Raw genomic sequence first — 14,834 nt, 5'->3', positions numbered from 1 at the left:
CAGAAGAGCTGTTTCAGGAACTCTGGAGCTGCTATCTGTAACACTGAACACCCACCACAACAGGCAAGCCTCTCCAACAGAACAGAGACTGCTCTGAACACCCAGCTACACTGAGTACCACCTGGAGACTGAGAAGTCTCTGGAAAGGTTCCTGCCCTACCCTCACACCTGATCTCAACTGAGGGTTACTAATGCCCTGCTAGTCTGGACACCTGTAACTCCCAAGCCCTGTTCCACAGCCTATAAAACTGACAGGCAAGTCCCCTTTCAGCACATTTGCTAAGTAACATTGCAGCTCTCAGTTCTAGGCCAGGAATTGCCATTGCTTTGTTTGATCCAGAGCTCAGGATCTGTAATTCCCTCGCCTGCTGTTTCTACGTGTGAGTTATCTGCCACACATAAACTCAAAGCTCAAAGCTACCAGCAGCCATTAACCAACACTACAGCCACTCAGGCAGCCAACCCAGCTTCTGCTTCCTGAGAGAAATCCCTCTCCAGAGCAACAAATACACTACTCTTGCAGGAGCAGCTGCCAGCTTTTTCTCCCTGCTGTAGTGGAAAGATTCTCTTTCCCCTGCAGAACACAGGGAGCCGCTAGGATGCCTGATGCTCAACACCTGTGTTAATTGAGGCAAATAAAGCCCAGCTGCAGAGAGAAGCCTACTCCCTCCTCGTGGACTCACCCTGTCGCAGAACACATATTGCCCACAGAGACAGACAAGGAAAAGACATTGCAAATTGGATTGTTCGGAGTCTGGAAATCTCAATTTTCTGAGCAATCCTGCAGCTGAGCAGAGCTGTGTTCTGGTGCTGGGCCAGGCTGGCCAGGACAGCTCTGTGAGATGGTGCCTAAGGGAACACACGACACAAGCAGGGACCTGAGCTCTCAGCCCTGCCCTTTCTAGAAGGTTCTGTTGCCCTGCCTAGGCCCCACTCCACCCTACCCCACTTGTGCAGCGCTGTTGTCCCTCCAAAGCCAGAGGTAAGGTGGGGGAATCCCACCTGGCTAGGGCTGCTGCTCCAGCAGCACATTGTGCTCCATGCCTTTTTAAGGGGGTCAGGCTAGTGATTAACAGATTTCAGGCCACTGAAGTCTCTTGAAGTTCTGAGAAGTGGATTTCAAGGTTTTTTTTACTTGCAAATATAAAAAAATCAGTGAAGTTGCTCATCTGTATCAAGTCCTTCCTGTTGTGCTCTGCCTGCTCTGTTTAGGTGAAGCCCAGGTGGCATTAACAAAAAGGCAGAGGATGTTGCTGTGATTCAAACTGGTCCCCTCAAAGTCATGGCACCACGTCAGTGGTGTCACGGCTGTTGTGTGTGGTAAATCTGCTGGTGCAGCTCTGGCACCTTCTGTGCTGCATGCAGACACAGGATGGGCAGAGGTTAGTAAGAGGTTAAAGCAAATTAACCTCAGACCAGAGGAAGCAGCAAATGCTGAGTGGGTTTTTTTGGCTTTTTGAGGGATGCGGCACAGGCCGTGGCTGAGCAAAGGTCTGATTTCCTATGACTGTTCCTAAAGGCAACAATCCTACTGGGATCTGAACTCCAAAAGGACTTAGGGCAATAGTTTTGAAAAGACTCGCCTGTAGTTACTGTTCTGGGATAAAAGTGTCTGTACCGTATGTGTGCAGTGTGTCCGTACCTAACATGGTATGGAGAGATTGCAGCCAGGGACAAGATGCGCCCTTCTCCGACCAGAGAGCCATTTACAGCGTATTAACTAAGTTCTGCGCAGTTACCGGCTGCAAAGGGGACTCACCACCCAGCATTCGCAGACCCAGATTAGTGAACCCTTGCCTGTAATGAGGGGCAGGGCAGGCTTGTGGCCGTGCTGCTTGGCGCGTGCAGTCCAAGGCCTGTCCACCTCCTGGCAAACTGTAGGAAAGAAGGACCTTACAAAACTCTTTGTAGATGGCCATCACTGAGCAGTGTATTTTGCTGTGGTTTGTGACTCGCCTGAACTGCAGCGACTGCAGCAGTGGATGCCGGGCAAAGGAAACTGCGTGCTGTTGCTAACAGTTGAGGAACAGACGATTCCTCAGGCTAATGGGAGCACAATGGCTGCTTTGGGCAAAAGATGTGAAGAGAAGGAGCCAAGTAACGGTGTCTGCAGAGGGAGGAGCTTTCCTGGAGGTGGGGAGTTCCTGCCTGTAAACAGGCCCCAGTTTTACCTGTCAGCCCATTGCTCACACCAGAACTCTTACATTCTACCTGCAGCTCTGCTGGGGACACAGAGATTTCACTTGGGGTACGTTGTCTGCCAGAACTTACATCCTCATTTGAGGATAATCCTTCACCTGAATTCCGGGTGCCATTGTGTCAGGCAGTGAATCATTATGGGGAATGCCAGGATGGGCTAGGACTGATGTAATGAGTTTGGTGATTGGGAAACTCCAATCAATGTCGTTTACTGAGCCCCAGCAGATATCAGAAGAGATCACGGTTTCCAGGTTAAATACCTTTGCCCTACTTCATACTGCTCTAAGTTAATCTTTCCCTACCTACTAGTCAGCATGACCAGGACAGGTAATCTTTAACCACCCGCCACTGACTTACAGGGTCATCCCATCTCTGCTTCTGTCATCTCAGCTGTCCCTAGCACTGCATACGCCTCACCCTTCTCTGTTACACCATGATTTGGTGCTGCTAAGTGTGCTTCCCCGAGCATGTGTGAAGGTGATGCCCCTTGAATACCGCAGGAATCTGGGATACACAGATAAACACCGACTTTGCCCACTCTGATCCCAATAACCCCTGTAGCAATTTCCTTTCAAAAATGAGATGGTCGTATCCTATACCGATATAAGTCAGCACAGAGGCACTAAAGAAACAGGTCATAGCGAAGGGACGAATGCAGCTGCACTGCTGGACATGGGGCAGTTTTCACCGTAAAAAGATTCAGCCTAAATCTTTGACCTGGATTTGTTCAAACCTAGTAAGCCATGCCCACTGCTGGCAAGCTATAACAGGATTCTTCCATAGATGAAATAGCCAGCCCCAAACCAACCAAAGAGTATTGATTATGTGCTGGAGGAAAGCCACCAAGATACAGCTCAAGCTCTCGTACGCGAACGGCCATTGGTGCAACAGTTCTGAGGCTAGAATCCAGGAAAGGAAAATCACTACATATTGGAGTTCAGAGGATTGCAGAGTTGGGGTCTCCCTGGGCTGCTGCCTCAGCAGCTCCTTTTTAAACCCCCATACATTATAGCATCAGGCATTTCATATCAGAACCCTTTGCTCTCCCTCCTCAACTAAGGGTCTGGTTTTCCATCTCGCTCAGAACTGTGATGGTTTGTGGTAAATGAGCTGGATAACATGAGGTCCTAGGTCATCCAAAGGGGGAAGAGAAAGTTCTTCCCAATGCACTCGCTTCTTCCCACTTACCACACATGCACACCATGGTCCTTCTCTGTATCAGTCTTCTTTTCATATACAGTTCAGACTACTCTGATTGGAAGTGTAGAGAAAAAAAGAAAGAATGAGAAAGAAATTCAGGTGCGCTTCTTTCAGGCTGAGCAAATGAATCCTGCTTTGAAAGCCTTCCCTTTGAACTGAACAGTGAAATTGGCTTTTGAAATCTACTCTATAAACACAGTAACTGTGTTTTAAAGCCCTTTCAAGCAGGTTTTCTAATGAGCTTTGTGGAACATGTATTTATGATCAACCAAGCAGCTGCAAAGGGTTGTTCTTCCAAAGGGATTTACACCCCTCACCAGCCCCTATGGGCCCCTACCACTTCAAAAAGGAACAAAGCAACTCCCCTAACACCCTAGTGAGATCTTCATGCAGAGAATATTAAACACCCTTTTGCCACAATTGTTCTTAAATGAAGAATTTCATCATCAAGGTTTTGCAAAGCTGAACATAGCTTCTTACTGCTTGTTAAATCTTCCCGGCACACAAACCTTCCTGACAGAGCTTGACTTTTGCCCCCAAGTAAGTTATCATCCCTTCAGCTGTGGAGCTGTGCTGTCGGTCTTTCCACATGGCAAAGACTCTGTTCCTCGGATTTCTATTGCACTCTTCGTATCTTCCAGATTTTATATAAGAAAAATGATGGGAAAGAACTCCTGTATGGATCACATTTCATCCTCTCTACAGTGACACCTTCGTCACCAGGAGCTGTGCACATAGAATGGAATCTCAGATTAATTTAGGTTGGAAGAGACCGTGGAGGTCACAGGACTCAGCCTCTGCTCTGAGCGCTGCCCACTTCAAAGTCAGACTGAACATCAAAAGCAGACGCTTTTGCTTGGGGTCATATCCACATGTTTCCAAGGGAAAGATTTGCCTCCCGGATGGATGTGCAATGTATATTGCATTATTTGTCCTTGTGTCACCTTTATAACAGTTAAACAAACCAGCTCCTTTATTTTTTTTTCAGGAATTTCCAAATCATTTGGCATCTAATTTCAAAGTACTGGCCCCAAACCAGTCTGCAACAGCAAAGGATGTTGCAATGCTGTTTCCCCAGCGGCTCCCTGTGCTGCGGGCAGTGCTTCGCTCCCCACTGCAGATCGCCTGTTGAGGAAAGCAGCTCTTTGTCCAGAAACAACCCCAGGAATACCAAGTAAGCCGCATCACAGGCAGACCGTGAACTGGTGCCACTGCTCCTAGTAATTCTGTTACCTTTATCCTGTGTACTCGTACAAGCCCCAGTGAGAGACACTGCACTAAAACCCAAGCAGTGCCAACACCAGGGTTTTCTAAACAGACGAGGGGCAGGAGGTAACCCATAGGAAAGCCCTAACCACGGGGCTCTAAACAAGGAAACTGGCTGTGACAGGACGTACATTTTTCCCGATACCACAAGAAGTCTGTTAGTCAGAACAGTCACGGCACAGTCGCGCTGCACTATGCAGGACACTTGTGTATCCCAAGAGCACAGACACACAGTGCTGAACATACTACCCTGATCTCTCACAAGTCAGTGAGATATTTCTGTTGGCTTCAGGAGATCTCGGTCTGCCTGACAGTTAAGGATCAGCCAAAATATCATTCACTCCAGAATTTCCCCATCTTCCTGCTGAGTTCTTTCTGAGGACAAACCCCAAGACCGTATCGGTAGCCAGCTGAGACCGGCACATAGCCAGCAGTCTCTCCCTTCCAGCCCAGCCCCTGGCGTCAGACAGCACAGGTTACCCCACTTGTAACCTCAACACAAGTGACTAGGATTGTCCTTACAAAACTCTTCCCTAGGTTTCTCCAACACTCTGTCATACAGCATGGACTAGAAAAGCTGAAAATCATGCATGTGCTCATCTCCTTTTCCTCTCATTTTACTCCCTGCTTCCCTGCTAAATGCCACCTGTGAGCAATATTAATTTGTGCTTTGTGTTAATTAAAGTAATCTTCTTTAACAAAACTGGAAAAGGGCACAGTGAAGCAGTCGAATCATCTACATTATGCAACTAACATTGCTTTTCCAACTGAGGTTATGAAAATGAGTCATTAAATCCTCAGAATTACCAATTTTGGAGTTTTCTATAAGGAAGAAAACCTATTCTTGAACGGTATCTGCAGTGATGAGACTGCCAAGAACCTACTAATACAGCTTTGTTACTGCACAGACAGCACAGCTCGGTGCTGCCTCTCAGACATGTCTGCTGATGTTGGTGTAACTGAGACCCGAGCAACACCCTGACTAGAAAGCAGCATTTTGGGAAACAGCATGTTAGGAAACAGGAGGAGGTAGTTAATGCCATGACAGACTTGAAGTCCAAATACACAACAACCTAAAGGAGAATGAGCTGGTAAAGATGAGGGTGTTCCAGTGGCATGGTAGTTCAGGTTTGTCCATTACACAGACTTGTGGTACCATGTTTGAAGGGGTAGGACCCTTCTCACAAAAGGAGAGCTCTGAGAATCAGGGCTCACAGGCACTGGCCTGTTCCACCTCTCCCTGGCAGTGGTGAGAGAATGTGCATTAATACAGACAGAGGCTGCAGTTGTGTCCTGTCCAAGGTCTGGTTGTACTAAAGCTGGAGAGCACAGATGATTTCACAGTGGTTTGCTACTGCCAGATGGACACATTCAGCCACAACCAGTAAAGGGATGTGGTAACTCACCTTTGTGAGGTATTATATTGAAAACTCTTCTTTTTTAAAAGCCACACTACTTTTACTTAAGACTGTTACAGAATACTGATGTTCTAATGGAATAGAAGCATGGGAATAGAAGTATGCCATGAAACACTCATTAGTTAACTATCCAGAAGGTTATAGTAACAAAGGTAAGACTTCAATTTCTGTTTAGAGAAATCTCAGCTTCAAATCCCATTCTAGTCCTCACAAAACCATATTTATTGTACCCTAAAAGTCATTAAAATGTGACAGGCTCTGAGAGCTCTGAGAATTCCAGTGAGAAAAGACAGAAAGTCAAAACAAACACTGAAAAAGAGACTGGCACGAGCCAGCAGTGACCAGTCAGCTCAGCACTGTGATCTGAGGATCCGATGGCAGTGGCCTCACAGGACCAAGTAAGCAATTAATAAAACAGAGGAAACACTTCATCTCAGGGTAAAGCAAAACAGGCAGCAAAAAAACCCCTATATTTTGCACATTTTCCTACCCACATCTGCTCTCTCGGAAGGGACAGAGAAAATTGAGATTTCAGCGCTTTTTTCCCATTCCTCAGTCTGCCTGGCTAAAGGTGACTGGCTCTGTGCAGTGAGGGCGGCCTCCCTCCCCCAGATCAATATTTTAATATCACTTATCAGAAAGAGAATGAATTGTTTACTTTCAAATCCCAGGATCCCATAAAGGGCGAGGGCAAGGTGTCCACTGCAAACACAGGCTTTTGATAGCGGACCGGACCGGTGCTGGGGACTAGTACAACAAAACCAACTCCGAAGATCCGAGTATGGTGATGTTCATCAAGATGCCACGCAGGAAAGCTCAGTGCTGACGAGCCCTAGGATGCCCCAGCAGATGGCGGGCAGTGCTGTTGGATGGTAAGTGCCCTCAAAGCTTGATTCAGCCCAGGAAAGGGGAATGCTAAGGGTACCAACAAAAATAAAGCAGTGCAGGTGAATTTTGAATACTGAGCACTTCAGCATGCTGAAATATATGCAATGCTGGTGGCCTGTCTAACTTACAGGATTTAATGTCTTGTACATAGTGATCTCTACCGCCACTTCAAAAGGGATTAAGCTTTTATTTGTGTCGATGGGCATATGTTTATTGCTTAATAAACAAGGGGTGGCAGGGAAGCTGTCAGTGAGCGCGGTTAACACTTCACCAGGGTTAAAGAACGCTTCCAAGTCCAGATGCACAAACAGGACAGGTTCTGGGATCCAACAAGACACTTCCTGAAAAACCCTCTTGTTCTTCACGATGATCTGCTCAGTTGGAACATTCTAACAATACTGATATACAAATGTGAAGCAGAAGAGAAGTAGAAAGTGGATTTCTTTTACTCTGATCTTCATACTTTGCTTTCTCCCTGTAACTTTTGTATTGTTTCAGATTTCTTTGCTCCACTGCAGTACTAAAAACTGGTGGCCAGTTCTCCTTCTTTCATTACCTTTTGCCTCAGAAGTATTCCTGTTGAATTCTGGCAGCTTCCATGTCGTAGAACTGTGAAACAGCCTGCCTGCAGTTGCTTCCTTTGCCTGGCTCTCTGCTTGTATTTCAGGTACTTCCTCTCACTCGTATTTCACAGTGAAGTCCAGAGGCGTTTCTGCAAGCCCTGCCGCTCTCTGCACCGCACCTAGAAGGGGTTGTCAGGCTTCTCCTCAGAGAGTTTAATTAGAGTAGGATTCTGTCTGACCTTTTGTGCTGCAGAGGGAAAGCTTAGTCAAATGTGCGTGAAAACCCACCAATATTGTGATGAATGAGAAAGCCACGTATAGTACCTATGTGCTCCTGGCACTCGTTTCTCATTATTGCTGGCCAGAACACAGGTACATCCATTAAAATCAGCCTCATGGGCCTCAGGTGTCCAGCTGCAAGCTGCATCCTGACCAGACAGCCCATGTTCCGGGTGTGACTGTGTTTGCCAGCATTAACTCAAAAGGCCTAATGCCACTTTGACGCACAGGGTGGGCTGCAGCTCCCTCCCCTCCTTTAGAGAGGTTTCCTTTGGTTGAACAGGGCCTGTTCCAGCCCTGCCCAAGCTTTAGGCTTGCTTCCTCGACAAGGATGGGAATGACAAAGCAGTTGTACTAATCATGTCTGAAAAACATACCGTCTGCCCTGGTGTGTGAAGGATTCTTTTGCTGGGGTTCACCAGCCAAGGGGCACTGGAATCCCACACACACTGCCAGCTCATGCTTTCACTGAGGCACGAACAGGAGAATTTGCAAACCAGTAGTTAAACTGGGCCAGAGCCCTAATGAGTTTGCACTGACCAACCAACACTGGTTGAACTAGATTACATTTAAAGAAAAGACACAAAATTGGATTAAAAGGTAAGGATTGGAGAGGACATCCTTATTACACCGCACAGTGTGCTGGTGGTTGAGGATTCAGAACATGTAGACAGCCAGCTTGTTGTGTGCATTAGAGTCTTCTCCCTGACAGCATTTCAACTCTTGATGCTGCAGAACAGAGCGGAATAAGCCTGATGATCTGCATGTAAATGTCTGCATCTGGGAGCCCTGTGCCCTTATCCTTAGGCATCTCCTGTTACAGCTCCTTCCACTGCCTCACACCAGTGCTAAGGGTCTCACAGCAGCCTCAGACAGTCTATTCTCTGGAGAGGAGATCCTTTCCTGGACCATTTCCTTCAGCATGCCGCGTTCTACTTGCCACAGGCTCTGGCGCTTCAGCTGAGCTGTAGTCACCCACAGACAATCTTGGTTCGGGGCACTTCTCCTGCAGTGCGGTGTGCTGTCATTCAGGCTGGGACTGCCGTCCCTGCTTACCAGAGCTGGTGTTTACTGTGGTCCCAGCCAGTTCTGATATGTGATTTCCCTCCGTAGCTGTACCATTTGCCATGCACACCTCAAACATTTCCATCTGCCAAATAGATAGAGATTTGTGCCCCTGGTTTCCCAGCTGGAATGCAAGATGGGAGTGTTGGCAGCAGACTGAGAATATAAACAGCGGTGCTAAGGCCGCTAATGTGTGGGAGGAACACAGCACCAGGGCTGAGAATTCGGAGTGATAATGAATGAGACTGACAGGAAGGCTAAGCTCACAGGAGGATTCTCACAGGATCTGAGCACCTGCTGTTTGCAGGCTTTCACTTGCTAACAGCCTTTTGCTAAATGCTGCCAGAGCCGGAGGGCCACTGGAGCGTCTGGGTCGATTACATGTGGGCAGAAATGCTCCCGAATACAAAAAAAATGGGGATGCATTTACTGACTTAAAAAACCTGAGGTGGATAGTTTAAAAGCCTTCTAGCAAGGTGTTATGTCCTCATCTCCTGGCTCAAAGACAATGCCATCCCCTCCCCTGGTGCTTCTAACCAGGCCGTGCAGCATTCTTTTCTGTGTCAGAAAGTTCGAGTTTTCAGTAGTTACAAAACCCATTACAGTACTCAGCACATTCTAAATCTACCCAGATTCACACAAAATGGAACCTTAACGCTTCATGTATTCTGCTCTCTTTGAAAGACTTCTATCAGTTCCAGGCGAAGAAAGGAATTCCACTCTGTGGTCTGTCTCTTCTGTTTTTTCCCTCTCTATAAGTTAGCAGACTTCATTACAGCTACTGATTAGTTACTAATATTATTTTGTTCTCCCTGTTAACGAACATTCCCTGGCCGGCTCAAACCTGCACAAAGCTACATCCTACCCGTATGGGTCAGTGTTTCTTCCAGGTAACTCCCATATGAACTGCACAGATTATCAGACGTATCGACACTCTTTATAGACTGAGGAAAAAGCAGGTACATGAGACAGTAAGACACAAAGGCTGCTGCTGTTCACTCAAGCTCTGGTTTCGAACCTGCCCCTCCTGCGCTCCTCTCTCTCCGTTTTCTCTGCCTCTCTGCAGCGTTCAGATGTGATGATCTGACACAGCTCTATAAAGTCAGGCACTTGTTCTGAGCTGTCTCCATCACCAGGAGAAGGCGCAGGTCCTCGCAGCAAATGGCTCATCCCTCCCTGCACAAACTCTTCTGCGGGGACAGGCCTGGTTACTCTCTTCAGGTGCCTGTCCTGCCATCCCCTTGGCCTATAAAGGCAAGCTCAAAGCTACTTGGCTTTCAGGTTACTACAGCTGCTGAGACAAAACGTCCCCCTCAGAGAGATGGGGAATCCTGGCTCCCACTTCTGTGGTGGGAACGCTGAAGTACCATGTATAAACACACACAAACACAGTCTTTGTTCTGTGTTCTGCAGGTGTCTGAGCCCCGTGCTGAAGGCTGCAGCGTGTACACGACTTCTTCCCCGGACTAAGGACCGAGTGCTGCCAGAGCTGTGGAGTGTGACAATGGTGTTTGTGTCAAGGCTATCAAACGCCATTATCACACTAAATAGCTACACGTAGGCAAGGCATCGATTCAGAAAAGAACAGGCAACAGGTTTTCCCACCATGCTGAGGAATAAAGAACCTCTTTACACCTATGCCAGGACAATTCTGCTGTTTCCTTTATTAGCAAAGCACCACAATCTGGGAAATGGGAACTGTGCCACAAGCACTTCCAGGTTCCCATCGTACAGCACACAAGTCAGCTTAAGGAATCACTGTTACAATGGTGTCACCAGAGTCGCTGGGGCTGTGATTACCCCTGCAAAACGAAGCCAGCTGGGGATTTGCCTTTGCCTGCCGAACAGACCAGGACAAGAGCACCAAAGCCAACTGGCTGATGTAGCGAGACTCTGGCTCTTACCCTGGCACCAAATTAAACAATACGTTTAGAATATTAATTGACTGAGACGCTCGTGACAGCTTTCATACAGAATGCTTCCCAAAATTCTGATAAAAGCTATTACTTCTAACTTGAACCATTACTTATTCAGGTCCCCAGTGCTTTCAGCTTTGTTCCCTCACTTGTCACAACTGTATGCATGATTTGAGCACCACACTCAAGTCTGTTGTTGCATACTCTCAAGCTACTCATTTGGGAATGGTCACAATTTCCCCACAGGAATTCTTCTGAAAACTCTTGTAAAGAATAGCGACCCTCTGTAGGAACCTGCAAAGGGCTAATGAAAGCCAGGCACCAACATTGCACTGAGAAGCCCAACTCCCATCAAACAATCCAAGTTATAGGCACAGAGAATATTGTGCTCCAACTTGCAATGAGATTGGTAACCTTATATTCACCAGTGTGTTCCAAACCCCACCCTTCCTCATGCTCATAAGCAGGCATGGATACGGAATAGGAAGGTTCCTACGGTTGGGAAGAGAGTTGCGGAAAGAGACCAGGTACTAATGTGTGCAGTTCATCATTTATAGATTACACTCTGTTCCCATGTGCAACTGATTTTATTGTAGTGTTTCCCAACAGACCATCTTCAATGAATTACTTCACTTTATTACCTAAACCTTGTTTTCTTCCGCGGAACAGTCATTAGTAATGCCTTCTGCTGAAAATTAGTGGAAGAACCACGATGGTGCATATTAAAATTGAGTTCCAGTCTAGGCAGTTTTAGAAGAATTCTCTGCACTTCACATCATAACAACACAAGTCTTCACAGAGCCCAGAACAGGCTGCCTCAACCCCCCACAATCACTGCTTGCATTCACAATTTGTGAACTCTGTGCTGAGAAACTGCCCTGCGCCTCTGAGTGGGCATCTGACACAGCGAGGAAAGGTGCCTAAACGGACGGTAATCCAGCAGCCTCCTGATAAACCAGTGCAGAACTGCAAAAGGAGGAAGATAAAGCTTACTGCCTACAGAAGAAAGACTTTTGGGTGCTTTTTTTCCTCTTCCAACTCTGCTTTCCCAAATGAACATCAGTCGCAGTGGCAGGGAAGGGGAAGGAGCAGGGGCAATGACAGAGGAGGCGGAGGGGAGGTGGGAGGCAATGGTGGGTGTGGGACTGCAGGGACAAGGCAAGCAGTATGGGAATCCGAGACCTTGAGTACGGCACCAGTTCCACAGCCACTCATTCACCTGCTCAATTTCACTCCTTTTGCTCAGACCTCTTCTCTGACTGGAGAGAGGACAGAGACTACCACCTGTTCCCCCCCATCCCTTTAACTTCGTCCTAAGGGACATAAAAGGATCACAGACAATTTGTGGAAAAAGAGAGTTCTGTGCCCAATATTTGGAGGATATGGACTTTGACACGGAATTGCCTTTGGTGCTTCGAACAAGATTACCGCTGGAGCTCTCAAAAACTGTGAAAGAACAGGTAAAACAATCAGTCTGTCTATAGGGACACACCCCTCCCAAATCCAGGCCTGAGAAGCCATTCATGTGAATAATGGCCTCTGAAGAAGAAGGATCCTGCAGAAGCTCTGGAGTGTTTAACACTGTGTGCGTTGTAGCATGTAAATCACAAAGCATCAGTGCTTCAGCCCGAACTACAGTGGTGTCCTGTGAAGAGCAGAACATCTTAAAACTGCTGTCAGGACACAGCACAATCCATTCATTTTGGGGGTGCCTAAGGATATTCATTAACATCATAACACAACTGCTAGCAGCAACAATTAACCTCCTAGGGCTCCTCTAAAAAACGGATTCCACTTTCTGCTCTGCTGCTGTCTCTGCTGAGATTACAACACACATTTATTTCATTTGTTCACAAACTCCATGCTCTGGTTCCCTTATGTAAAAGGAAAAAAGCACTTTTGTCTCAGATCAAAGCACTGTAAAATGGAGCCGTTTCTCCCATCCATCTCAACACGCCATTAAATCAAGAGCCCAGCAAGAACACTGCTTGCGTGCGCAGCTTCTGCTTTCCCCATTAAAATGTCATTATCCCAGCCCACAAGTTCCCTCACCTTTACCCCTCCCATTCTCTTCCCCATCCCACCAAGGCAGTGAGTGGCTGGGTGGTGCATAGATGCCAGCTGGGGTTAAACCCTGACACACAGGAACACCAAGGTAACCCCTGGTTCTACCAGGTGAATCCTTCTCCTGCGATTTAAGCCAGCCAACATAAACAGGACCACACTTCCTTTTCCCAGTCTGACTGCTTGGCCCAGACCTTTGTACAACGTGGAGTTGAGATGCACTCATCGCTTTCAGAAGGGCAGGAAATACTTCCTGCCACAGGGCACATACGCATTATCTCTAACAGCAAGGCCGGGGTGGGTAGAGTGGCTGGTTACAGTCCACAAAGAACAGCGACTACTAGCAACTAAAAGTATCCGACATGAAACTTCAGGCATGGGCAGACAAACAGGCTGTTGCTCACCGCTTCTCATCAGTTTCTGACATGCACGCAAAGTTCTCGCTGTGTCTCTGTCAGGGTATCTACATTTTAATATTTCCATCATGACTCAGAGACCCCTGTAAGGAACTGAGGCTAGCTGAGCAGGGCTGGCCCAGACAAGGTGTTGCTGGCACAGAGCTCCTCCTGGCAGACTCGGGGCACAACAGGCAGTTCAGAGCGGGAAGGAGGATGGGGCAAGAGGAGACAAAGGAGAGGCACAGACTCAGTTCTCTGCTCCCCTTCGTTACACCAAGAGCCTCTGAGAGCTACAATAGGGCAAGGCTTTAGCACTTGTCGAGGTGGCTTTAACCTGAGTCAACCAGTCAGGCATTTTCTGCTTTGGGAGCTATTAATGTATAATTAATTCAGTGTAATTGCGCTTGTAGCTGAACCCAAGGGCAACAACTGAATTTGAACAGGATCGTGTGACATTATTAGAACTGGAGCTTTTGTTCTGCTACTGAAAATGACTGCTTTAAACTAGAGCATTGCCAGGCTTTCCTACTAGCATCCCTCCACATCCGATGGCTTATTTTGGGTGCCAGTGTTTGGCAACACACAGGCTCCAAACCTCCATCCTACAACAGAACAAGTGCAAGCACAGCAGTACCATGCCATGGGGTCCACTGCAGTTTCAAGGAAGCTTGCATGGAAAGCAAGGAATTCCATGGTGAATCAAACAAGCTGCCCATCCTTAACCTGAGGATATCACTTTGCTGGCTAACTGGGGTGGGGCAGAAGACAGATATACCCAGTCGTGAATGGCTTTGCCTTGCATTAAAAGACATGTAAGTGGGAGAAAAAATGACAGGAGTATAGGATTATAGATATAGAATATAGGATTAATTACCAGAAAATAGGATTACAGTAGGATTACAATATGCAAAAGTCTAGGAAAGAAAACAATTTTTCTACAGCAGCTTGAGCAACAACACTGTGCAAAACTGTTAGAATGGCACCTTAAACATGTTGATGTGTATGCAGCAGCTGAGCCCATGGGGTCACAGACATACAGAGGGGAAGAGGCTCCCACCAACTGGAGGTGCCCCCCATGTGTGAGACTCCACAAGTGCAAACACTAATACACCGAAGGGCCACACAATGAGGCTTGGTTTGTCTTCAAAACCTTGCCCTAGAGTAAAACCTCAGGTATCAAGACCATTGGAATCAGCTCCCATCTTTGTTGGCAGCATCTGCATCAGGATGACTTCAGAACGACGACATAAGGCAAAAGGCTGGAGTTATCCGCCACCAGGTCACTGGTGTCCATCACTGCGACGTATCCTCTAGAGGAGTCTCCACGAGATGGGACAGTGAACTCAGTGCTCTGAAGGAATGAAGTCTCTAGGTTCTCTCACTTTCTTGGGCAGTGTTTTCTTTACAGTCGATGAGTTTGGTAGGTTTTTGCTTTTCATGGAGGCTGCTTTCCTCTGTTTCTGATGAGTGCTTCGGAGAGATTTCAGCCCCAGCATCTCACAGTACCGATTGCACTGGTGGAGGGCTCTGAACTGCTCGATGAAGGAAATCGAGCAGTTGCCTTTAAAACCTTTGTAT

General features: G+C 47.2%; 1 protein-coding gene and 1 long non-coding RNA gene across 5 annotated transcripts in view; one reads left to right on the top strand and one right to left on the bottom strand.

Moving 5' to 3' along the window:
- Positions 1-12,115, top strand: part of LOC128850316 (uncharacterized) — a 26,221-nt gene extending 14,106 nt beyond the window's left edge. The window contains exons 2-4 of the long non-coding RNA XR_008447617.1: positions 4,388-4,573; positions 6,755-6,955; positions 10,292-12,115. This is a non-coding gene — a long non-coding RNA (uncharacterized LOC128850316). The remainder of the gene's footprint in view (positions 1-4,387; positions 4,574-6,754; positions 6,956-10,291) is intronic.
- Positions 12,116-14,834, bottom strand: part of ALPK2 (alpha kinase 2) — a 32,427-nt gene continuing 29,708 nt past the window's right edge. For 3 of the 4 annotated variants that reach the window (XM_054053350.1, XM_054053352.1, XM_054053349.1), the window contains one exon: positions 12,116-14,834. In XM_054053350.1, the coding sequence (XP_053909325.1) occupies positions 14,600-14,834 (235 nt within the window). In that variant the 3' untranslated portion in view covers positions 12,116-14,599. The other variant, XR_008447614.1, reaches the window with a different exon arrangement.

The sequence above is a fragment of the Cuculus canorus genome, chromosome Z, assembly GCF_017976375.1.
Source record: "Cuculus canorus isolate bCucCan1 chromosome Z, bCucCan1.pri, whole genome shotgun sequence".
NCBI lineage: Eukaryota > Metazoa > Chordata > Aves > Cuculiformes > Cuculidae > Cuculus > Cuculus canorus.
This window is presented reverse-complemented; position numbering and strand designations above follow the sequence as displayed.